At 48.2% G+C, this 26,683-nt stretch overlaps 1 protein-coding gene across 4 annotated transcripts in view; it reads left to right on the forward strand.

Annotated features, from left to right (window-relative positions):
• Positions 1-26,683, forward strand: part of MIA2 (MIA SH3 domain ER export factor 2) — a 298,404-nt gene that overhangs the window by 130,424 nt on the left and 141,297 nt on the right. For all 4 annotated transcript variants that reach the window (XM_063947624.1, XM_063947626.1, XM_063947625.1 and 1 more), the window contains exons 8-13: positions 5,038-5,169; positions 5,730-5,751; positions 6,672-6,760; positions 7,544-7,615; positions 8,656-8,766; positions 9,460-9,531. In XM_063947624.1, coding sequence (XP_063803694.1) covers positions 5,038-5,169; positions 5,730-5,751; positions 6,672-6,760; positions 7,544-7,615; positions 8,656-8,766; positions 9,460-9,531 — 498 coding nt within the window. The remainder of the gene's footprint in view (positions 1-5,037; positions 5,170-5,729; positions 5,752-6,671; positions 6,761-7,543; positions 7,616-8,655; positions 8,767-9,459; positions 9,532-26,683) is intronic.

A 26,683-nucleotide genomic window follows, 5' to 3' on the forward strand; every position in this document is an offset into this window, starting at 1 on the left:
CCCAGGAACCCTGCTAACTACTGCAATGGGGGACAGGATGGAACCTGCCTGGTACTGCACAGCCTGCGATGCAGCATGTGATGGTGCACCAGCTGCTGCTGCTGAACCGTGAGATGCTGCAAACGACTAAATCTTGTGAGTCTGACCCTGACCTGTTGTCACACAGCGTTATCAGAGTCCTGACAATTCACTGCGGTCTCTGGTCTCTATAGACCAGCTGAAAGCGCTACTTATATAAATATGTAAATTGTGTGTGTTTACACTAACATACATACACATACCATCGGCGGGATGTAATGGCGTCCGAGTTTGCCAGAAGTGCGGGATACTGGCAAAATCTGACTTTTTTTAAGGGGAAATTATTTACGAGGCAAAACCACGCCATTACATCCTGCCACATATCGGGCGCGTGGGATGAATTTATGCCCCTGAATCAGAGATTACAATTCACAACCAGATAGTCAGATTTTGTCTGCTCTAACTATATACTGCACATCCGGAAACTTATTGCACACCCCTCATACAACAGCTAATGAATGGATGAGCTTGCGCTATAGGAAATAACTACAGACTTAAGGTGGGTACACACTGATAGATATATCTGCAGATCAATTGATCTGCAGATATATCTATGGACGGATCGGGCAGTGTGCTGTGCATATACACTGCCCGATCCGTCGGGGACTGACGTCATAAACTGGGCGGGTGTGTACACACGCACACCCAGTTCAGCTATCAATCACCGCCGGCCGCCGCAGCATGTGTACGGGCGGCAGGCTGGTCGCCCGTACACACACAGCGATGTGCCAATATATCGGTAGATATATTGGCCGTCGGCTGCGCTGTGGGGCCGACGCGATATGTCTGTGAACGACGGAGTTCACAGACATATTTCCTGAACACACTGGCCGACGGACCCGCGATATATCGGCCAGTGTGTACCCACCTTAAGAAGTGGAGAAGGGCTACAGAAAATGAAAGGATTATACAACATTGAGCTGGAGAAAGATACATTGTAATATACTTACCTGTGCAGTTTCATCTTAGCAGCACCTCTGGGTATGTCTGTAACTAAAGGTGTGCAAGCAGTGCCATCACCCAGGCCACGGGGGCAAAACCATTGACCATTGCTGCCAAATCATTGCTGGTTTGAAATGATAACTGATGTGAAATGGAGTTACCTATAGCTATAAATGATCAATGTGTAGTATAAAAATAAATACAAAATGAATGGACTGGTGTCCTACACCACTGTCATCCGAACCTCCAAACAGGGGCAAGCAACCATGGATTATCTGGAAGCAATGAGCATTACATTTACAGAGCTCCCGAGGAGCAGATCTGTACAGTGGTGGGGAATACTCTGGGATATGCTGTATTATACTGGAGCATAATAATAATAACCTATATGAGCATAATAATTTGGTAGTTTATAGTTGTTGAAAATAGCAGATACGCTGCTGTCGTGCTCTCCTCTGCAACCTGGATCTACTTCCTGTGTGTGTGTGTATATACATATGTATATATATATATATATATATATATATATTGTGCTGCTATCTTTTATCAAAGCTTAGCAGTACTCCTCATAACATCATACTCTTTTCCTCTTCTCCATATTTCTTTCCCAGTTCACCCTACAACTGTTCATCATTCCCCGTAAATATGTGAGTTTTCATAGGAAGGGGCCCTCCTATTCTTCTCAGGCATTATTCATGTGACTCAAACACTGCTTGCTCACCCATTATTATTATTATTTTCCTTTATTTATATGGCGCCACAAGGGATCTGCAGCGCCCAATTACAGAATACATAAATAAGCAAGACAAGAAAAACAGTGACTTACAATTCAAGATAATATAGGACAAGTACAGGGTATATAAACATAGCGTCAGCAGACGACTCTGAAATAAGTATCAGGCCGCAGTAAAGGGTTTTGATGCCGTTGGGGGTAGTATGGAGTAGAAGATAGGTTAAGTCAATGAAGGAAAAGCACATGAGGGAAGAGGGCCCTGCTCATAAGAGAAAAGGAAAGGGGAGGGGCAGACAGACAGGGGTGACACAGATGGGACAGACAGTGAGCGTTGGACAGAGGGCTACCCATATGATGGATACAGGGTCACTGAGTAATGCATTGACTTCCACCAGCGACTCACCATGGCAAGTGTTTCAGCAAGTGCACTACTGGTCTTTGTTATCTCACCTTTTCTGTCTGTGGTGTTATTGTAATGTTTAGTACTTATGCTATGGTCTGCCTTTGTGCTTAGGATCTAATACTCATTGTGAAAATGTTCTTTGTCACCCTGCACAGCGCTGCCGATAAACTTTCTAATGCCTTTTACATAATAATAATAATAATAATAATAATAATACACACATACATACATACATACATGGCATCATATATGCAGGTATTTTGGTTATATAAATCAGATTTGCTATTACATGGCATGTGGATATATGCAGGTAGTTTGGTTATATAAAGCATGTTTGCTATTGTATGGCATATGAGGCTATATTCACTGTATTTTCGCTATGTGAGGGGTATTGGCTATCTGGGGAATGTGTTATGAGGCTATGGGGATAATTCCAAGTTGATCGCAACAGGAATTTTGTTAGCAGTTGGGCAAAACCATGTGCACTGCAGGTGGGACAGATGTAACATGTGCAGAGAGAGTTAGATTTGGGTGGGGTGTGTTCAATCTGAAATCTAAATTGCAGTGTAAAAATAAAGCAGCCAGTATTTACCCTGCACAGAAATAAAATAACCCACCCAAATCTAACTCTTTCTGCACGTTATATCTTCCTCCCCTGCAGTGCACATGGTTTTGCCCAACTGCTAACAAAATTCCTGCTACGATCAACTTGGAATTACCCCCTATATGCAAGTGCTTTGGCTATATTGATGGGCATTGCCAGTAAATAACATGGCTTCAGGTGGCTTCACATGCCCCGCCCTTTCCCTTACACGCACTGTCACACGCTTTCCTCTTCCCGTGAATTCCAGCAGGTCAAACTACATTAGCAGGGGGTGCATCTTGTAATGTCGGGGATATAACGGCACCGGGAGAGCGCAGTGTGACAGCGACACCATAATAACAGTGTAACCACACGGAGAGGCGACACGGGGGCGGGAGGGACAAGGGTCCGGCACCGGCAGTGTTAGCGGCGCTCCCCCGGCTTCATGCACTGGTGGTACGGCCCAGCCGGCGGCTGAAGGCTCCGGGATGCAGCAGCAGGTTGTTATCTCAGCTACGTGACACCGAGCAGGGACAACAACGGGGAGGGATGGCCGGGATGGCGGACACGGTGCGGCAGGTGAGTCAGGGGCAGCTCAGGGGCTCCGCACACCCGGTAGCATACCGCTGTCACCCGGGGATATGCTGTAGTCAGCAGTCACCCTGGGATGTAGGTTACTTAGTTTTGATTAACCTTAATCCAGTGATTCAGATAAGTGGCCCAGTGATGTGGATAGGTTAGACCAGATAAGTGACTTAAGGGGACATGTACTAAGCAGTGATAAAAGTGGAGCCAGTGGAGAAGTGGCCCATGGCAACCAATCAGCTGCTCTGTATACTTTTATAGCATGCAAATCATAAATGTAACGTCAATGCTGATTGTTTGCCATGGGCAGCTTCTCCACTGGCTCACCTCTCCACTTTTAGCTCTGCTTTGTACATGTCCCCCTTAGTGATGTGGATAGGTTAGACCGAATAAGTGGCCCAGTGATGTGGATGGGTTACTATTGGTCTATTTACTAAGCCTTCAAGAGAGGTAAAGTGGACAGAGATAGAGGGGTAGCGTTATGTGCACTGGTTCCGCTTATCCTCCATGAATGAATGTATTGGTGTGTGCTACATGGCAGGGGCCCCTGTCTTTACTGACTCTGCTAGCTATAAGTTGATAGGCCGATATGCAGGGCACTGTATGAACCGTTTCAACACCTGCAGCTATTGATTTTGACAGCTGCAGGTGTCATTGTCCCTTCACCACAGCAGGAACCGCTCTGTCCCTGGAATGTGGCGGGTGCCGGCTCCAGGCTGCATGGGAGATCTCGCGTATGTGCAGTGAGCCGGCTGGGAGGAGAGACACAGCACTAGGCTGATGCACTGTGGCCTCTGACATAAATCTCCCGAGTGGGGAGTTTTCACTCTCCCCACTCCTGCAAATGAGATGCTAATGCATTTCATTGGTGAAACAGGGTGTTGCCAGTATCATACATCTCCCCCAGAGTACCAACCAACCAGCTCCTAACTGTCTTTTTTTCAAACACAGCCTGTGACATGGCAGGTAGGAACTGATTGGCTGGTATTTTATCTCTCTCCACTTAGTAAATAGATCCCTTAATCCAGATCAAGTGATGTAGTAACAGGGATAGGTCAGTCCAGATCTTGTAACCCAGTGATGGGGATAGATCAGTCCAGATCTTGTAACCCAGTGACGGGGCTAGGTCAGTTCAGGTCTAGTGATCCAGTAATGTGAATACTTTAGTCCAGATCAAGTTTACCTAGTCCTGTGGTCCACTGATGTAGATTAGACTGGTTTATGCGCAGAATTTAGTTAGGATCTGCATTAAACGAGTTACGTGGAGTCATCTGATTTATGGAGACGTATTTGCTTCACCAGTGGCATAGTGATCTCAAGCTAGTATGTAAGGCTGCATCAAAAGTAAAGTTTAAAGCCCTGATCTCAAAGGCTATGGTAAACTGGTACAGGTTGAGTCTCCCATATCTGAAAATCTGATATCCAGACTGTTTTGAGCACAACTGGGGTAGTGACACCTTTTGCTTTCTAATGGTTTCTAATACACAAACTTTCAGCCACAATATAATGAAAACTATTATATAAAATAACCTTCATGCTATGTGTGTAAGGTATATATGAAACATATATATTCTCTCATCCTCCGCATATCTCATTATATTCCAAAATACAGCCAAATCCGAAATACAAAATACTACTGTACTACAATATAGTTCTCTTCTGAAATCCGTGTGGAGAGGTTCAGGAGACTAAAACGCTGTTTTCCGTGTCTAGGTTGTTTCTCTCTTGCCTGAGGATCTCCAGCCTGGCCAGGATTTTTATGGCTGTTCCTGGGAGGTGGTGATTTTCACTGCATGCTTCGGATTTCTCTCAGTCTTCTTGTTCACCTGCAGGACTATCCGTTGTGTGAGTATCATGGTCCCGATCCATGTAATGCCCTCTGTGAAAACATTCTGTAATGTACATAAACTGTACAGTCAATGTCGGCTGCCTGTTCTTTGTGGCTCCATCTGGCCAACCAGGATACAGAATATATTTTGAAAACATTTACTGAAGGTTTCATTGGATGGGTGAATGTCAGTCCAGACACTCTAACTAGTCCTCTTACCTCCACAGCCAGATAAAGGCCAACTGATGCCCTCCCACATTGCACCCTTTCCTTGATGCCATAAGCACATGCTCATTTTGCTTCATAGTTAATTGATGGCTACTTACCTCCGACTAGTAGTTCTAGGTCCAAATGTAGTGGCTTGTGAGTTGTAGGCACCAACGGAACTTCTGTAATTTAGCCTGTAGATTTAAAGCATCAGTAATCAAAATGGTAAAAGTAACCTGGATTAAATTGCTGAAATCACGCCAGTGCCTGCCAATTGCAGGCTGTTACATTTGTTCCCCACTTTGTTTTTTTTTGCTTCTATATTAACTTGATCCTCTTCTTTTTATTGTTGTTTTTCTTTTTTTTTTAGATTAAAAGCCGATGCTATGCAAGTAAGTGCCTTCTGCCCTGAGTTATTTTGTATGCACATATAAATGAGGGGTCCAGCCAGATGAAGTGGTCCATCGCAGTTGCTTGACCATTTAAAAATAATACAAAATTTGTACTCTACCAGTAGTTCAAAACCACAAATGTATCCTTCCAGTACTGAGATATTTGCATAAACACCAACAAACATGAATTTCCCTCTCCGCCATGATTTAAAGATGGCTGGCATTTCTATAAGAAACTGAGTAAAAGAAAAACATTTGAACTATTGGCAGATACAGATGTGTCCTCTTACAGCTTTGTTGCAGTCGCGCAAAACAGACCCTCTTGGCACGCCAGGTCGTGTGAGGATCTTCTAGCATAGAGTTTCTTTTTGGCCAGAAATGCGTCTTATTCATAATGCAATGTGACTAGGATGCGCCGGGATACTGCTGATTTATTTGATATATGCTACACAGGCGCTGCAGAACCCTTGTGGCGCCTTATAAGCGATAATAGTAATTTATATCTGTGTGTGAGTCTCTGAATCTGTAGATGAAGTGCTACAATGTGCTTTTTTCCAATACAAGTTCTGTTCTGCTCCATACACACTCGGTCACACATATTATACAAGTGTCCTATATGAAATTACTCAGCACAGTCTCTTTGTGTGTCCCAGCTGCATTGCGTTGCAAATGAGACGCATTTTCAAGAAAAAGACCCCCAACGTCAGCAGACTAGCACAGGACCTGGCGGCTCACTCACGCCAGGCATCTCGCCCTGCATGTCATATTGGGGCTGGATGTATAAGGACACTTCGGTAGGGGTGATAGCTGACAAGAAAATTCAAAATTAGACTGCTTGAAATGGATTAATTCTGAGAAGACACTTATACCATTTACGTGTGTACGGTGATTGGTTAATTATTTTATTCTGTCATTTTTAGGTCGAGAATGTAAGCTTGGTGCGCAGGTCACTGAACTTTTAAACAACAAATCTGAAGTGCTGGAAAAACTAAGCATTGTGCAAAAACAGGTACAAAGACTGCAGATAACTTTAGCACTTACACTGTAGCACTCCCTTCCTTATACCTAAGTGGGTTTACCGTGCTGTTAGTGTATATTCCACAAAATGGGTACTTACGGACCACACAAATATTTCTATGGTCCCTAAATCTAAAAATTGTGCTTATATTAAAATATACATTTTCTGTGGAAAAACCTTTCCGGAAGGGGCAAGTGCTAAATCCAGTGTGTAGGTCAGGCATTCCAAACTGCGGTTCTCAAGGCAAACCAACAGTGCAGGTTTTAGTGATATCCAGGCTTCAGCACAGATGGTTAAATCAAAATAACTGAGCTACTAATTAAGTTATCTGTGTTCAAGCCTGGATATCACTAAAACCAGGACTGTTAGTGTGCCTTGAGGACCGAGGATGGGAAACACTGGTGTAGGTGATATTCAAGGATTCTTTGCATTATGGCTTCCGTGTATATGTTTTAATGAATAGGTACAGAACAGTATATTAAAAACCATAAAATGCCTACCCTTGAAACCATAGACCGTCACCAGAAAGGCGCAGTGCTGAAAGTCACTGCAGAATTGAATCTATGGCTTTAAACAATTCCCATAACCAGTATGGTTCACTTATTCTTCTTAGGGTGGCAGTTCTAACGCAGTTAAATAAAAATGTAAATCCTGTGCTTTTTGCAGGACTTTATATGTTTATTGTGAAGTATTGGTTTATCTTTACTGTGGTTGGAGAAAATGACAGCGTCAATGCATTAAGTGACAGAAGTCTGTTCTATCCCCCAATCTCAGTATGAAGAAGTACAGCAGACGTTAGAGGAATCTGGTCAGCAGAAGTTACTGCTGGAGATCTCAGAGCAGAAGGTGAGTGGGAAGGGGAAGTGAGGTCAGAATACATTCTGTGGGTTTCTTCCTGATTGTGTGAGAGGGTGAAATCGCTCATTTTGAAATATTATCCATGGAGAAGGCTATGACTAGCAAGCGAACGCAATTGGTTAAATGCTAACTAAAGGGATTAATTTTCTGTTATGAAGCTAAAAAACAGTTTGGTCATATTGCGGATTTCCATCGCTGCTTTGTTACTAATAACGTACAATGCAGTATTTCCTACCACTCTCAATCAGAACTGGGAAAGAACACCTTTCACAATTCTGTGGTTGCATTTACACCTGGGCTTTTCGATGTATTGTGATAAATGCACTAAAGATGTGAAAAGTTTGTGTTTATATTTATTCTAATGTTCAATGAATTAGTGAAATTTCGCACCTTCCGCATGAATGTGCGCAGAATGTGGTATGATATATTATGAAAAGGTGTCTTGCAATCTGCTTACATATCTACGGGAAGGCGGAAAGTACGGGCGGGAAGTAATAAAGTCCGTGTTTGGTGGCCGTGCAGGATCCTGGCTGAACTCGGGTGTTTGTTTGTTTGTTGTTGTTATTTTTTTTTTTTTTTTTAAAGTCCCAGGTCGGCCTGCATCCCGCACGGCCGCCGAATTCTGACTACATTACATCTCGGCCTACGTCTGTGTGTTCGCTACATCTTGTTCAAAACTACTCACAGACTGACTGCAGTTGTGAAGTTCTTAGCCAGTAATGTAAAGGGTTTAATATATGCCAAAAAGCTCAAATGACAAAGCATGGCATGTTCCTTCAAACTCGCACCTATATAAATTCACCCTCTGTTCTGCGCTCTTTGCTACAGCATTCAATACCTGTGCAAGGTAGAGAATTGCACCTTCTTAAACAAGTCTGTTTCTCCATGGAAATAGGGATATATAGTACTATTTTACAGGCTTACTTGCATATAAAAACCTCAGTTGTATTTTTCTTTGTACGTAGAACAAACAGGCATTGGTATATAATAAACTACAGTGGGGTTACTTGCTCTTTAATGTATTTTAGGCATTGCAGGAATCACTGCAGGTGTCAAACACGGAGTTGGAGGAGAACATTGCAAGACTGGAGCAGGAACTGGAAGAAGAGAAGCAGCGGGGACCAGAGCTGGACAATATGGTAATATAGTCCCTCATTCTGAGTTGATCGCTCACTAGCTACTTTTAGCAGCCGTCCAAACGCATTGTCGCCGCCCACGGGAGAGTGTATTTTTGCTTTGCAGGAGTGCGAACGCCTGTGCTGCGGAGCGGCAGCAAACACATTTTGTGCAGAACAAGACCAGTCCTGTAGTTACTTATCTGTGCGATGAATGCTGTGACGAAGGTCCCGGTATTGACGTTAGATACCCGCCCAGCAAACGCCCGGCCACGCCTTCGTTTTTCCAAACACTCCCAGAAAACGGTCAGCTGACACCCAGAAACTCCCACTTCCTGTCAACCTCCTTGCGTCCGCCAGTGCGACTGGAAGCGTCGCTAGAACCTGTGCAAAACCACAAAGTTCTTTGTACTTGTACGACGTGCCTGCGCATTGCGGTGTGTACGCATGTGCAGATTAGCCCAGTTCTGCCATAATCGCTGCCCTGCGAAGATCCGTTACTCGAAATGACCCCCCCTAATGTCCACATGCGCTATTTGCAGGAAATCAATGCTTTCAGAACTGCTAAAGCCTGTGGAACATTTTTCTACATCTGAATTTCATTGTTCCCTGTTTTTGGAGATGGCTTTTGTAAATGGGATAAGGAACTCTGAAAACCCAGAACTTTACAACAAATCTCCGCCAACACTAATGAAATGTAATCTGTTGTATTTCCAGCTTGTGGAATTAAATGAGAAAATCAAAAATCTGGAAGATAATTTCAAGAAGGAAAAATCTCAGAAAGAAGAGGTAAATTCTGATGTGAATATAAATTGTGTGATCTGGAACTCCATTCGTCTGGATGTCTCATCCTTAGACGGCTACCAATTCCCCCCTATATTTCAGACCCAGGTTTTGAAGATTTGTCTATAGGAATGTGTCCCTGGGAATGTCCTGGTATTTTGTGTAGCCCAGCTGGGCGGTGACACTTCTGCTTTCTATACATTAGTTATCCCTGTATATTATGCTTGAGGTCCTTGTGAGTTAATATTTATGGTACAGTACATCAAAGTGTGGTAGCACTGTACAATGCATCACATGCTGTTGCTTTATTATAGCAGATATCGAGCTGTTGGCCTGGTATCTCCGTAAGTGTGATACTTATGACTGGGATGCCCAATAATGATTTCATGGAAACTGATAGTATCTTTATCTGGATAGAGGAAATTATGGTTGGTAGATGTCTGCTATTGGCTTGTAAACTCCATCTGTCCAGAGTACTTTAAAATGAGGTTAGAGATGTATGAGTGGGCACTGCTGTTGGGAAGGGCAGATGATTTGGGGGATATGGGGAGACAGGATAGGGATTTAAAGAATGGTGCAGCAGACGTGGGGATATAAAGTTGGTCGAGGAAGGAGGGTCTGCTGGAGGGGATCCGGTCTGAAGATCGACAGTGTCTAGGTCGACAATGTTTAGGTCGACCACTATAGGTCGACAGTCACTAGGTCGACACGGATGGAAGGTCGACAGGGTTTCTAGGTCGACATGTGCTAGGTCGACAGGTCTAAAGGTCGACATGAGTTTTTCACATTTTTTTTTTCTTTTTTTGAATTTTTTCATACTTAACGATCCACGTGGACTACGATTGGAACGGTAAAGTGTGCCGAGCGAAGCGGTAGCGGAGCAAAGGCACCATGCCCGAAGCATGGCGAGCGAAGCGGTGCACTAATTTGGGATCCCGGTCACTCTACGAAGAAAACGACACCAAAAAAAATAAAATCCTCATGTCGACCTTTAGACCTGTCGACCTAGCACATGTCGACCTAGAAACCCTGTCCACCTTCCATCCATGTCGACCTAGTGACTGTCTACCTATAGTGGTTGACCTAAACATTGTCGACCTAGACACTGTCGATTTGATGAACCACACCCCTGCTGGAGAACTGGACAGGCTTTGTATAGTGAGAGATGGAATGATTAGAGGAAAATAGTGTAAAACTCTCAGTGGAAGTAAAAATATTAAAAGCATGATTATAAAATCTAGATAAACAAATTGCTGACCTAGTATTAGTGATGTTCTGAAATTGGAGTCTAGTGGGTCTAAGTGGGGAATTCAGTTAGCCACAAGCTATTCAGTTAGCAGTCTGCAATTAGCCCTGAGGCATTTCTACTATTGGAAGTGCTGCCTTCAGACTAGTTGTGGGCTTACAGCAGGGCGCTAATTATATAGCTCTGAAAGCTGAAGCTGAGCGGTAATAACTGTGACTAAATGAATTCCCCCCCCCCCCCCAACCTTCCCCAAGTGAAGACAATGCAGGACAAATGTCATTACTAAAGCATGGCATGTTTCAGAAGGATAGGAAAAGTACAGGATTTTTGTGTATATATTATATTCCTGTTTAAGTCCTGTCCACCAGGTGTATATGAGTAGCACTTATGGCAGTGTAGAGAATGGGTGAGAGCCCCTTTGAAGTGTGGGGATGTGAGTGTAGAGCTTTACTCTAAGCAGCGGGTACTGTATAGAACGTAGTGGGGTGTTACAGTAGACAGCTGGATGGTTTATTGTGATGTGAAGGTTTAGCTGGATTTTAGAGATTGGGGAGTGATTTAGTTAGATGTACGTTGCCTCGCATATTTTCTGTATGTAATTTAATTGCAAAACCTGCAATAATGATTACATCTGAGATGGGGCTTAATACACTGATTTTTACTTGCACCCATTTCAGGTTTATTTAATATTGATGTGTATTAATAGAAACAAGTATGTCTGGTGAAGATTGTTTCCATCCCTGTAACCCAGTGGTCAGGGAACAGGGGTAAATTACCCCAAATAGGGTAAAAATGAAATTCCTGCGGATAATGGACAGTCGATCTGCCGAAACACAGTCCTGTCCTGTCCAGTACCGGCCGGCTCGCGATGTGACGTGCTGACGTCACACCGTTCCCCCTCCTGCCTGCCCTGTGCTGTGTTCCTGGCCGCGGTGTGACGTGCTGAAGTCACACTGCGCTCCCTCACGCCCGCTTGTCCTGCGCTGTCCTGTCCTCACGCCCACGGCCCGCCAACCCACACACAGAACTTGAAGTGTTCTGTGGCTGACCGCTGACGGAGTTCCACAGGATCAGACAGTGGCCCACGTAACAGTGGGAAATTCCCATTGACATTACTGAGGTGAGGATGTGACCATCTCTCTCCTAAAAGTCTTGTCCCTCTTCCCCCCTCCCCCCCCCCCGCCCTCATCCATCTTTCTTACAAGCATTCTGGTGTTTTGGGATGAAAGTGTTACTTAAACCATTCCTTGGCAAAAAATAATTGGCAAAAATAATAATAATTTTATACTTTTTATTTATATATATATATAATCTCTCTCCTATATATTTGCTCAAGTCTGTGACTCTGTGCCCGTAACGCTGGGCGGAGTCACAGAGCCCGCCCACCACATGTGCAGCAAGTCTCTGCTCCTGCTGCCTGTCCATGTCACACCCCTTCCCCTCCCCCCCAGCAAATCTGACTAACCAGCCACGGCGCACCGAACAGCAACTACTGCTGCCCCCGGCATACACATTAGGAGGGGACGGGTGGCGCAGGAGAAGGCTCTCATAGCCCTCCCTGCCCCGCGTACACACACCCGCCGCCTCCTCCGCACACATCCCGCTGTCAGGAGCCGAGTGCTGCAGTGACGTCATCTCCTGCAGCACTCTCCTCCGGTCACACAGCCGGCACACACACTCTGCAGTCTCCGGGGGCTGCCAGCATCTACAGGCAAGGCCACGCCCCCATTTCGCCGTGCGAGGGAGGGGGGGGCCTGGGGGAGGAAATGTCATAGTACAGACGCCTCTGGATACTGAACTATTTCACAGCCTGCAGCAGCCACCCACAGCCCCAACGGTGAGTCCCTCCGCCCATCCTAGCCACTGTATGTCTGGTCACCACTTTACACAACTCCACCCCCTCCACTACTTCCCCCCCCCCCCCCCTTTCTTCATCAGCTTCCTCACTGGGGACCCTCCCTACCGCCCCGCGTCTCTGTATCCCCTCCCTACCGCCCCGCGTCTCTGTATCCCCTCCCTACCGCCCCGCTTCTCTCTATCCCCTCCCAACCGCCCCGCGTCTCTTTCCCCTCCCAACCGCCCCGCGTCTCTCTATCCCCTCCCAACCGCCCCGCGTCTCTCTATCCCCTCCCAACCGCCCCGCGTCTCTTTCCCCTCCCTACCGCCCCGCGTCGCTCTGTCCCCTCCCTACCGCCCCGCGTCTCTGTATCCCCTCCCAACCGCCCCGCGTCTCTCTGTCCCCTCCCAACCGCCCCGCGTCTCTTTCCCCTCCCTACCGCCCCGCGTCGCTCTGTCCCCTCCCTACCGCCCCGCGTCTCTGTATCCCCTCCCTACCGCCCCGCGTCTCTGTATCCCCTCCCTACCGCCCCGCTTCTCTCTATCCCCTCCCAACCGCCCCGCGTCTCTTTCCCCTCCCAACCGCCCCGCGTCTCTCTATCCCCTCCCAACCGCCCCGCGTCTCTCTATCCCCTCCCAACCGCCCCGCGTCTCTCTATCCCCTCCCAACCGCCCCGCGTCTCTCTATCCCCTCCCAACCGCCCCGCGTCTCTTTCCCCTCCCTACCGCCCCGCGTCGCTCTGTCCCCTCCCTACCGCCCCGCGTCTCTCTGTCCCCTCCCTACCGCCCCATGTGTCTGTCCCCTCCCTACCGCCCCGCGTCTCTGTATCCCCTCCCTACCGCCCCGCGTCTCTCTATCCCCTCCCAACCGCCCCATGTCTGTCCCCTCCCTACCGCCCCGCGTCTCTGTATCCCCTCCCTACCGCCCTGCGTCTCTCTGTCCCATCCCTACCGCCCAGCGTCTGTCCCCTCCCTACCGCCCCACGTCTCTCTATCCCCTCCTTACCGCCCCGCGTCTCTCTGTCCCCTCCTTACCGCCCCGCGTCTCTCTGTCCCCTCCCTACCGCCCCGCGTCTCTCTATCTCCTCCCTACCGCCCCGCGTCTCTCTATCCCCTCCCAACCGCCCCATGTGTCTGTCCCCTCCCTACCGCCCCGCGTCTCTGTATCCCCTCCCTACCGCCCTGCGTCTCTCTGTCCCATCCCTACCGCCCAGCGTCTGTCCCCTCCCTACCGCCCCGCGTCTCTCTATCCCCTCCCAACCGCCCCGCGTCTCTCTGTCCCCTCCCTACCGCCCGCGTCTCTGTCCCCTCCCTACCGCCCCGCGTCTCTCTGTCCCCTCCCTACCGCCCCGCGTCTCTCTGTCCCCTCCCTACCGCCCCGCGTCTCTCTGTCCCCTCCCTACCGCCCCGCGTCTCTCTGTCCCCTCCCTACCGCCCCGCGTCTCTCTATCCCCTCCCTACCGCCCCGCGTCTCTCTATCCCCTCCCAGCCGCCCCGTGTCTCTCTGTCCCCTCCCAACCGCCCCGTGTCTCTCTGTCCCCTCCCTACCGCCCTGCGTCTCTCTGTCCCATCCCTACCGCCCCGTGTTTCTCTGTCCCCTCCCTATCGCCCCACGTCTTTGAATCCACTCCCTACCACCCTGCGTCTCTCTATCCCCTACCTAACGCCCCGCGTCTCTTTCCCCTCCCTAAGGCCCCATGTCTCTGTATCCCCTCCTCCCTACGCCTCTGTATCCCCACCTTACCGCCCCGCTTCTCTCTATCCCCTCCCTACCGCCCTGCGTTTCTCTATCCCCTCCCTACCACCCGCGTCTCTGTATCCCCTCCCTACCGCCCCGCGTCTCTGTATCCCCTCCCTACCGCCCCGCGTCTCTGTATCCCCTCCCTACCGCCCCGCGTCTCTGTATCCCCTCCCTACCGCCCCGCGTCTCTGTATCCCCTCCCTACCGCCCCGCGTCTCTGTATCCCCTCCCTACCGCCCCGCGTCTCTGTATCCCCTCCCTACCGCCCCGCGTCTCTGTATCCCCTCCCTACCGCCCCGCGTCTCTGTATCCCCTCCCTACCGCCCTGCGTCTCTGTATCCCCTCCCTACCGCCCCGCGTCTCTGTATCCTCTCCCTACCGCCCTGCGTCTCTGTATCCTCTCCCTACCCCTCTGCGTCCCATACACGGTCCATACCACCGGCTCCTTGATACCTCCCTGACAAACCCTCACCAGGAGGACAGGAGCCATAACCCCCTGCGGTGCCCCCCATAGTTACCGGTATATTGGTGATGGTCCGCTGTGCCGCCTCCTCCCTATCCCTCACTCGGCAAGCGCAGGGCGCAAGCCCAGCACCGAGCACATGACCGTGCTGTCAATGCCCATTGGCCCTGGGAGCAGCACCAGCCTGCGCACCCTCCTCCTACTGCACCTGAGGGGGGCACGCACATAGCGCATGCAGAGGGGACTGGTGCACCTGCGGCCGCGTGGAGACATTGCGTGCGCAGCATGTCCGCGTTGCTACACCTGAAGGATGGTACGGTGTAGAGAGAGGACACAGCTGCCTCTGTTCCGTATTGTACCAGCACTCCTCTCTGTGTCTAATGACACCGTATACCTCTTCATGCGGGTATGTGTATATCACATACATCCTTATCCGTGTCCTATATATTGTTACACATACAATCATATAGTTATAGGTCCTGCACCCACCCCCCACCTGCATCCACCTCCCCCTCCACCCGCAGCATCTACATACTCCCTGCCTCATCCGCCCTCCCCCCGCACCCGCTACATTCTGTACATCGTGCCCTGCAGGCACTGTTAACGCCGTCGCAAGGGCCTACACCCCCTTCACCATCTCAAGCCCTTTCGTCGTGCAATATTTGACCACTGACAAACCTAGGAATGCAGGTAATACTCATACAAATATTGAACCCCAGCAAGGCGTGCAGGGGTTAAGGGGGCGTAGCCCCTTTCGACGGTGTGAGGAGCGCCCGTAGGGCGCGATGAATCGCCTAGTGTATGTATGTATGTATGTATGTATATGTGTGTGTATATATATATATATATATATATATATATATATATATATATATATATATATATATATATATATATATATATATATATATAGTGTGTGTTTTTGTATATATGCACAATAATATATGATTTTCTTCCTTTCAAATCAAGGGGGTAACGTCGGCGTATCTAAATATATTTTGGGGTAAAAGGTAAAAAAAAGTTCCCTGACCCCTGCTGTAACCAGATTAAGGATCTATGGATATTCTGGTTCCTGGGTTCCTTTCCTACTGAAAGTAAAGATTCCGTTGCATAGTCCTCCAGGGTAGTGGTGGTGTTTATCTGCTGCTGTGGCGTTGGCTGACTGCAGTACAATCTCTGAGCAGACACCTGACTGTATAATTTACTATCATACACTAGCGTGCAAAAGTCTTTGGCCTAGGAAAATTGTTAAAAGGCAAAAATGTAGTGAAATAATGAAAATGTTTCACATGATATTGTAACTAAACATTAGCAAAATGATTTATAATTTTATAGTATAACATAAATTTCAGATTAAATTTGGCTTTCATCAATGAGTCCTTCTTTGGCACCTATCACTGCTTCTCATAATTTTGGCATTCAAGACAGCAACTTTTCTAACGTTTCGAAAGTTATGTTTTTCCAGGCCTCGTTCAGACATTCCCATAAGTTTTTAGTATTTGTTGGAGTCATAACACGAATGTTTCTGTTTATTTCATCCCAGCGTTTCTTAATCGGATTGAGATCAGGTGACTGAGGATGTCTTTCTGCTTTTCTTTACTTTTCAAATAATTGATACACAGTTTAGATGTGTGCTTAGGGTCATTATCTTGTTACACGATGAACCCCTCTCCAATATTTTGAATTCCATTTGGTACTAAAATACTGATGTATCGTTTCTTATACATAGTTGATGTTATTTGAACTAAATCTCCAACCTTTCCTCCACCCAAACCACCCCAAATCATGATACGACCACCACCATGTTTAACTGGATGACTAATACCAGTGGTTCCCAACCTCTGTCCTCAAGTACCCCAAACAGTTCATGTTTTCCAGGTCACCTAGCAGGTGCACAGGTGTATTCATTACTGACTGACACATTTTAAAAGACCCACAGGTGGAGCAAATTATTTCACTTGCAATCCTGTGAAGACCTGGAAAACATGAACTGTTGGGGGTACTTGAGGACCGAGGTTGGGAACTACTTACTTAAAAAATTATCTAACACATGGGGCAGGCTATAATGAAGTCCAAGTTCGGCCGTGCGGGATTCTGGCCAAACTCAGAGGTTTTTTTTTAAGGGGCAATCATTTACAAGGCATGATTTAGTCTTGTAAATGATTGCCCCTTTAAAAAAAATGTCAGCGTTCGGCCGGCATCCTGCATGGACGCTGAAAACGGACTACATTACATCCTGGCCACGGTCTCCGACCATTTTTTTTAACATACTGCCGTCTAGTGGTTTCAAAAAGTTTAAAATGTGGACTTGTCACTCGTAAGTGCTTTTTCTCTGACGTCCTAGTGGATGCTGGGAACTCCGTAAGGACCATGGGGAATAGACGGGCTCCGCAGGAGACTGGGCACTCTAAGAAAAGAATTAGGACTACTGGTGTGCACTGGCTCCTCCCTCTATGCCCCTCCTCCAGACCTCAGTTAGAATCTGTGCCCGGCTCGAGCTGGTTGCACACTAGGGGCTCTCCTGAGCTCCTAGTAAAGAAAGTATTTATTAGGTTTTTTATTTTCAGTGAGATCTGCTGGCAACAGACTCACTGCTACGAGGGACTTAGGGGAGAGAAGCGAACCTACCTGCTTGCAGCTAGCTTGGGCTTCTAGGCTACTGGACACCATTAGCTCCAGAGGGATCGAACACAGGTCCAGCCTCGGTCGTCCGGTCCCGGAGCCGCGCCGCCGTCCCCCTTGCAGAGCCAGAAGACGTAAGATCCGAGGAGAAAATCGGCGGCTGAAGACTCCGGTCTTCATTAAGGTAGCGCACAGCACTGCAGCTGTGTGCCATTGCTCCCCATGCACACCACATACTCCGGTCACTGATGGGTGCAGGGCGCTGGGGGGGGGCGCCCTGGGCTGCAATTAGATTACCTTAAAAATGGCTAAAATACACATAATATAGTCTAATACACTATATATATATATATATATATATATATATATATATATATATATATATATATATATATATATATATATATATATATATATATATATATATATATATATATGTAAAATCCCCTGCCATAATATTAATATAAAGAGCGGGAGAAGCCCGCCGAAAAAGGGGCGGGGCTATCTCCCTCAGCACACTGGCGCCATTTTCTCTCCACAGCTCTGCTGGAAGGACGCTCCCCAGGCTCTCCCCTGCAGTTTCCAGGCTCAATAGGGTAAAAAAAGAGAGGGGGGGCACTAAATTTAGGCGCAATACTGTGTATTATAGCTGCTATAGGGAAAAATCACTTTGTGTAGTGTAATATCCCTGTGTTATATAGCGCTGTGGTGTGTGCTGGCATACTCTCTCTCTCTGTTACCCAAAGGACTTAGTGGGGTCCTGTCCTCAGTCAGAGCATTCCCTGTGTGTGTGCGGTGTGTCGGTACGGCTGTGTCGACATGTTTGATGAGGAGGCTTATGTGGAGGCGGAGCAGGTGCCGATAAATGTGATGTCACCCCCTGCGGGGTCGACACCAGAGTGGATGGATATGTGGAAGGTATTAACCGACAGTGTCAACTCCTTACATAAAAGGCTGGATGACGTAACAGCCGTGGGACAGCCGGCTTCTCAGCCAGTGCCTGCCCAGGCGTCTCAAAAGCCATCAGGGGCTCAAAAACGCCCGCTACCTCAGATGGCAGACACAGATGTCGACACGGAGTCTGACTCCAGTGTCGACGAGGATGAGACATATACACAATCCACAAGGGGCATCCGTTGCATAATTACGGCAATAAAAAATGTGTTGCACATTTCTGACATTAACCCAGGTACCACTAAAAAGGGTATTATGTTTGGGGAGAAAAAGCAACCAGTGGTTTTTCCCCCATCAGATGAGGTGAATGAAGTGTGAAGAAGCGTGGGCTTCCCCCGATAAGAAACTAGTGATTTCTAAAAAGTTACTGATGGCGTACCCCTTCCCGCCAGAGGACAGGTTACGCTGGGAGACTTCCCCGAGGGTGGATAAAGCGCTCACACGCTTGTCAAAAAAGGTGGCACTGCCGTCTCAGGATACGGCCGCCTTAAAGGAGCCTGCAGATAGAAAGCAGGAGGCTATCCTGAAGTCTGTATATACACACTCAGGTACTATACTGAGACCTGCTATTGCTTCAGCATGGATGTGCAGTGCTGCAGCAGCGTGGTCTGATTCCCTGTCTGATAACATTGATTCCCTTGACAGGGACGCTATATTGCTAACCATAGAGCATATTAAAGACGTAGTCTTATTATATGAGAGATGCACAGAGGGATATTTGCCGGCTGGCATCTAGAATAAATGCAATGTCCATCTCTGCCAGGAGAGTATTATGGACTCGGCAGTGGACAGGTGATGCGGATTCTAAAAGGCACATGGAGGTTTTGCCTTACAAGGGTGAGGAATTGTTTGGGGATGGTCTCTCGGACCTCGTTTCCACAGCAACAGCTGGGAAGTCAACATTTTTACCTCAGGTTCCCTCACAGCCTAAGAAAGCACCGTATTATCAAGTACAGTCCTTTCGGCCCCAGAAAGGCAAGCGGGTTAGAGGCGCGTCCTTTCTGCCCAGAGGCAGGGGTAGAGGGAAAAAGCTGCACCATACAGCCAGTTCCCAAGAACAAAAATCCTCCCCTGCTTCCACTAAATCCTCCGCATGACGCTGGGGCTCCACTGGTGGAGCCAGGTGCGGTGGGGGCCCGTCTCCGGAACTTCAGCGACCGGTGGGTTCGCTCACAGGTGGATCCCTGGATTCTGCAAATGGTATCTCAGGGATACAAGCTGGAATTCGAGACGTCTCCCCCTCGCCGTTACCTCAAATCGGCCTTGCCAGCCACTCCCCAGGACAGGGAGGTAGTACTGGCGGCAATTCACAAGCTGTACCTCCAGCAGGTGATAATAAAAGTTCCCCTCCTTCAACAGGGAAGGGGTTACTATTCCACAATGTTTGTGGTACCAAAACCAGACGGTTCGGTGAGACCCATTCTAAATTTGAAATCCTTGAACACTTATATAAGGAAGTTCAAGTTCAAAATGGAATCGCTCAGGGCGGTTATTGCAAGCCTGGAAGATGGGGATTACACTGGACATCAAGGATGCTTACCTGCATGTCCCCATTTACCCACCTCACCAGGTGTACCTCCGTTTTGTGGTACAAGACTGCCATTACCAATTCCAGACGTTGCCGTTTGGTCTGTCCACGGCACCGAGGGTATTTACCAAAGTAATGGCCGAAATGATGATACTCCTTCGAAAGAAGGGAGTTGTAATTATCCCATACTTGGACGATCTCCTTATAAAGGCGAGGTCCAGGGAGCAGTTGCTAGTCGGAGTAGCACTATCTCAGGAAGTGCTACAACAGCACGGCTGGATTCTGAATATTCCGAAGTCGCAGCTGGTTCCCACGACGCGTCTGCTGTTCCTGGGTATGATTCTGGACACAGAACAGAAAAAGGTGTTTCTCCCGGAGGAGAAGGCCAAGGAGTTGTCATCTCTGGTCAGAGACCTCCTAAAACCAAAACAGGTGTCGGTGCATCACTGCACGCGAGTCCTGGGAAAGATGGTAGCTTCTTACGAGGCAATTCCATTCGGCAGATTCCATGCAAGGATCTTTCAGTGGGATCTGTTAGACAAGTGGTCCGGATCGCATCTTCAGATGCATCGGCTGATCACCCTGTCCAGGGTGTCTCTGCTGTGGTGGCTGTAGAGTGCTCATCTTCTCGAGGGCCGCAGATTCGGCATACAGGACTGGGTCCTGGTGACCACGGATGCCAGCCTCCGAGGTTGGGGGGCAGTAACTCAGGGAAGAAACTTCCAAGGACAATGGTCGAGTCAGGAGGCTTCCCTACACATAAATATTCTGGAACTAAGGGCCATTTACAATGCCCTAAGTCAGGCAAGACCCCTGCTTCAAAACCAGCCGGTGCTGGTTCAGTCAGACAACATCACGGCGGTCGCCCATGTAAACCGACAGGGCGGCACAAGAAGCAGGATGGCGATGGCAGAAGCCACAAGGATTCTCCGATGGGCGGAAATTCACGTGATAGCACTGTCAGCAGTGTTTATTCCGGGAGTCGACAACTGGGAAGCAGACTTCCTCAGCAGGCACGACCTCCACCCGGGAGAGTGGGGACTTCATCCAGAAGTCTTCCAACTGATTGTAAACCGTTGGGACAGGCCACAGGTGGACATGATGGCGTCCCGCCTAAACAAAAAGCTAAAAAGATATTGCGCCAGGTCAAGGGACCCTCAGGCAATAGCTGTGGACGCTCTAGTGACACCGTGGGTGTACCAGTCGGTTTATGTGTTCCCTCCTCTTCCTCTCATACCAAAGGTGCTGAGGATAATAAGAAAGAGAGGAGTAAGAACTATACTCATCGTTCCGGATTGGCCAAGACGGACTTGGTACCCGGAACTGCAAGAAATGATCTCAGAGGACCCTTGGCCTCTGCCTCTCAGACAGGACCTGCTACAGCAGGGGCCCTGTCTGTTCCAAGACTTACCGCGGCTGCGTTTGACGGCATGGCGGTTGAACGCCGGATCCTGATGGAAAAGGGCATTCCGGTTGAAGTCATTCCTACGCTGATAAAAGCTAGGAAAGATGTGACAGCAAAGCATTATCACCGCATATGGCGAAAATATGTTGCTTGGTGTGAGGCTATGAAGGCCCCCACAGAAGAATTTCAGCTGGGTCGTTTTCTGCACTTCCTACAGTCAGGACTGACTATGGGCCTAAAATTGGGTTCCATTAAAGTCCAGATTTCGGCCCTGTCTATTTTCTTTCAAAAAGAACTGGCTTCACTGCCGGATGTTCAGACGTTTGTTAAGGGAGTGCTGCACATTCAGCCCCCTTTTGTGCCCCCGGTGGCACCTTGGGATCTCAACGTTGTGTTGGATTTCCTAAAATCACATTGGTTTGAGCCACTTCAGACCGTGGAATTAAAATATCTCACGTGGAAAGTGGTCATGCTTTTGGCCTTGGCTTCGGCTAGGCGGGTGTCAGAATTGGCGGCTTTGTCCTGTAAAAGCCCCTATCTGATATTCCATATGGACTGAGCAGAATTGAGGACGCGTCCCCAATTCCTCCCTAAGGTGGTATCAGCGTTTCATTTGAACCAACCTATTGTGGTACCTGCGGCCACTGGGGACTTGGAGGCCTCCAAGTTGCTGGATGTAGTCCGGACCCTGAAAATCTATGTTTCCAGGACGGCTAGAGTCAGAAAGACTGACTCGCTGTTTATCCTGCATGCACCCAACAAGCTGGGTGCTCCTGCTTCTAAGCAGACTATTGCTCGCTGGATCTGCTCCACGATTCAACTTGCACATTCTGGACTGCCGCATCCTAAATCAGTCAAAGCCCATTCCACGAGGAAGGTGGGCTCTTCTTGGGCGGCTGCCCGAGGGGTCTCGGCTTTACAACTTTGCCGAGCTGCTACCTGGTCGGGATCAAACACGTTTGCAAAATTCTACAAGTTTGATACCCTGGCTGAGGAGGACCTTGAGTTTGCTCATTCGGTGCTGCAGAGTCATCCGCACTCTCCCGCCCGTTTGGGAGCTTTGGTATAATCCCCATGGTCCTTACGGAGTTCCCAGCATCCACTAGGACGTCAGAGAAAATAAGAATTTACTCACCGGTAATTCTATTTCTCGTAGTCCGTAGTGGATGCTGGGTGCCCATCCAAAGTGCTGATTGTCTGCAATACTTGCATATAGTTATTGCCTAACTAAAGGGTTATTGTTCTGAGCCATCTGTTAGTGAGGCTCAGTTGTTCTTCATACTGTTAACTGGGTATAGTTATCACGAGTTGTACGGTGTGATTGGTGTGGCTGGTATGAGTCTTACCCGGGATTCCAAATCCTTTCCTTATTGTGTCAGCTCTTCCGGGCACAGTTTCCCTAACTGAGGTCTGGAGGAGGGGCATAGAGGGAGGAGCTAGTGCACACCAGTAGTCCTAATTCTTTTCTTAGAGTGCCCAGTCTCCTGCGGAGCCCGTCTATTCCCCATGGTCCTTACAGAGTTCCAAGCATCCACTACGGACTACGAGAAATAGAATTACCGGTGAGTAAATTCTTATTTTTCCACTGATCCAGTGTGCAATACCGGTGTTCTTTGGCCCATTGAAGGCATTTTACTTTATTTACAGACCTTGACAATGATTTTCTGTGAGCTATGCCACCATTTAGACCTACATTACGCATATGTCTTTTTACTCTATCAACGAATACTAGAGTTGAAAGCACTATGATATTACCTGCGCACTGAGAATCTGTGGCTAATGTATTGAGCGGGCTGCTAGTTGTCAGTAGGTGATCTGTCCTACTTTAAAACTTTGTAAAGGCAATATGACACTGCGCTCACCTCTTCGTGTCAATTGTTTTGCAGTCTTATATATGTTTGTTTTTTGTTATTGTCTGTTTTATCAAAAACCACCACTTATTCACGGTGTTCAAGTTACTGACTGTATCCTACTACTGAATGTGCAATGGATATAAATGGATGAATACCTCCAATAAATACATATTGGTATTAAATAGAGCATACAATTTATTTCTGCATAGAAACAGTGTTCTCAAAAACCGATACAATTATTTGTGCTGAAACACAATAACATTTGGCTGGATTTTTCTAATCAAGCCGTGAATTTTGTCTGAATTGTAAAGCGACACTATGTAAGTATTTAAAATCGCTGTAATGCTGAGTCACGCTGAGAAAAGGGGAAGCTAGCAGAAAGATGATTGTGTCCTTTCGTGAGAGTCACTTCCAATGGTGCAATGTCTCACAGCGGTGTGTGGCATCAATCCATGAATGTAACAATCAAACGAAACAATGTCCTCCTGTTGCAAAAAAATCATAAACTTTAAGAACCGATGGGGGATCTATGTTCTGGAGGTGCGGCGTCCCGTCACCTTCAGGTGCATAAACTTACCCTTTTCCCTCTGCGGTTTTCGGATCTGATGCCGCCAGCTAGGTCCTTGTGTATCCCCGTCCTGGTCTCCTCAGAAAGACGCTGATGTGTACAGCCTACACACCTCTGCGGACCGGGACCACCGGTGGCTGTGGAGTTTCTGGGTGCCGGCGTGCTCGTTGGAGTTCACAGTTCCCAGAGCTTCACTGCGCTTCTGGCCGCTCGACTCTGCTGCCTGCAGAGCAGATTAGGGGAAAGTAGTCGCCGGGGAGCTGTGAGCGTCTTTCCGTATGAACACCACCTCTGTCTGTTGTCTGCTGTAGTCTCCAACGCGTTTCAGCTCTGTTTGGGCCTTCTTCTGTGAATGTATGTGAAGCGCTGTGAAGCTCTGGGAACCGTGCACTGGCGGTATCATATCTGAACACCGCAGAGGGAAAAGGGTATGTTTATGTACCTGAAGGTGACGGGACACCGCACCTCCAGAACATAGATCCCCCTCTGTTCTTAAAGTTTATGATTTCTCTAGCATCTATAAGGGATATTGGGGGAAACTAATACGATGGGTATAGACGGGGTCCAAAGGAGCCAGTGCACTTTAAATTTCTTCAACTGGGTGTGCTGGCTCCTCCCCTCTATGCCTCCTCCCACAGGCAGTTTAGAAAAAAGTGCCCTCAGGAGAGGATGCACATCTCTGCAGCTCCAGAGATTTTTCTTCAATTTCATTTAAATCTTTAATATTTTTTTTCGGTCTGCTGTCTGGGCAACAGCATACCTGCACCGTGGAGTTAGGGGGGGGCGGTCACCAGCCTTGCGAGGTGTAGAGCTGCTTCCCCGCTGTTTGTTCAGTGGGGGCACTGCACCTTGGCTGTCACAGCCGCAGCACACCCCTAACGCTGCCTGAAGGTGACATTGGTGGGGAGTACACACCGGGGGCCCGGCTAGGGGGGTCCCCAGTTCAAAGTGCAGCTAATGACGGGTACAGTGTACGGGACCCTCCCTGGGGGGTCCCGATAGGATACCCCATGAATACACTGGCTCAAACATGCTTAACTAAGCACTTGTGTGAGGTTTTAAGCTTATTGGAGACATTGCCAGTATAAATAATATGTACAGCTCCGGCGCCATTGGAGGGGGCGGAGCTTCCTCAGAGCGGGACCAGCAGCGTTTTGGCGCCTTCCTCTGCTTACAGCAGCCATCAATCAACAGCACACACTCAGCGCTTCCTGCCTCACAGACACGCTGGAAACGTACAGGTTGTAGCTAAGGTGGAGAGCCGCTTGTGTACACTATTCTGAGCCTGTTTAGGACTGCATTTATTAGTGTTACTGTGATCACAGAGCCGACAGTCTCACTGGGGCTGTGCAGCTCAGGGTGTGCTGGTATTTCTCCCTCTCTCTATCTCTCCTCTCACATACAGTAGGAAAAACAGGCTTGCATTCTAACTGTGTGTATGTTTTTGTACTTACTGTGCAATATGGGTAAGCACAAGCTGCGCAGTATCTGTCACACCAGATTCTCTCCATTGTCTAATGACTGTTTCCTGTGAGCAATGCAGGCAGTCTTCACAAATTAGTGAAGAGGCTGGGGGAGAGGGCACAGAGCCCCACTGGTTAGGGTCTCTTAAAACTATGATGTCACATATGTCATCCCAGCTCACTGCTAATGTGCAGAAGACTCGGCTACTACAAAAAGCTGTTGCAGATTTAGCTGCTAGGGCTGATGCACAGCTCCCCCTCTGTTACAGGTCCCCGGTAGCATGGTTTACCTGCTCTGCTCTCTGATACAGATGATGATGTAACCAAACCCTACATACAAATGATGATGATGATGGGGATGACCCAGACCCCGTTAGTGGGGATCCCGATTCTACTCATGGTATTGAACCCCTCATTTTGGCTATAAGGGACGTGTTAAAGCTCCCTCTAGAGGACGCTTCTTCACAGCAGTCATTTTTCTTTGTACAAAACAAGCCCAATGTCACTTTCACTGAATTTCCGAAGTTAGATGACTTATTCAAACAGGCCTGGAAAAATCCAGACAAAAAATTCCAAGTGTCCAAAAAGTTTTTGCGCACTTTCCCATTTGTTCCCCAAGGTAGAAAATTTTGTGAGGAATCTCCCTGGGGTGGATGTCTCCGTCTCTAGCCTAAGAAGACGGTGCTGCCTGTCTCGGGCTCCTTTACTATGAAGGATCCTGGGGATAGAAAGATAGACTACCCTAAAATCTATATACACTGCAGCCGGCCTTTCGGAAAGGTCGGTCATTGCGGGTTGCTGGATGACCCATGCCATTCATTCTTGGGCCACGCGAATTCAGGGGGGCCTCTCGTGGGTATATTCCCTTAGTTACCATGGTTACCTTCCTGAAACACATTCAGGACACTACCTGTGTCCTCTGTGTGATTCCCTGAAGGAGATGGGGAACATAAATGCACGGACGTGGCAGTGTCGTCGCGCTGGGCCTTGTGGTTGCGTCAGTGGATTGTGGACGTAGAATCCAAACGTAATGTGGAGTCCCTCCTCTTTTCTGGGGAATGGCTTTTTGGGGTTGAGTTGGATGCCTGGATTTCCAAGGTTACTGCCGGGAAATCCACGTTTCTCCCCTCTGGGGCCCCGCCGGCGAGACGTTTCTATCCGGGACAGTCTGTCCAGTTTTTTTGGTCTCTCTCACATTTCGATCAAAGGCCAGAGGTGCCTCCAATGCGGCTAGAGGTACCAGAGATAAGTCCAGAAACTCTGCCAGCACCAGTCCTCAGGAACAGTTCACTTCCACTAAAGCCTCAGCATGACGGTGCCCACCCACCCCGAGGGGATTTTGAGATGGGAGCTCGACTGCGTCACTTCAGCCGTGTCTGGGAGACCTCCTGCCAGGATACCTGGGTCAGGGAGCTTGTTTCTCAAGGCTACAGGCTGGAGTTCTACAGTACTCCCCGTCAACGATTTTTCAAATCAAGC

The sequence above is a fragment of the Pseudophryne corroboree genome, chromosome 12 (genome assembly GCF_028390025.1).
Source record: "Pseudophryne corroboree isolate aPseCor3 chromosome 12, aPseCor3.hap2, whole genome shotgun sequence".
NCBI classification, from domain to species: Eukaryota; Metazoa; Chordata; class Amphibia; order Anura; family Myobatrachidae; genus Pseudophryne; species Pseudophryne corroboree.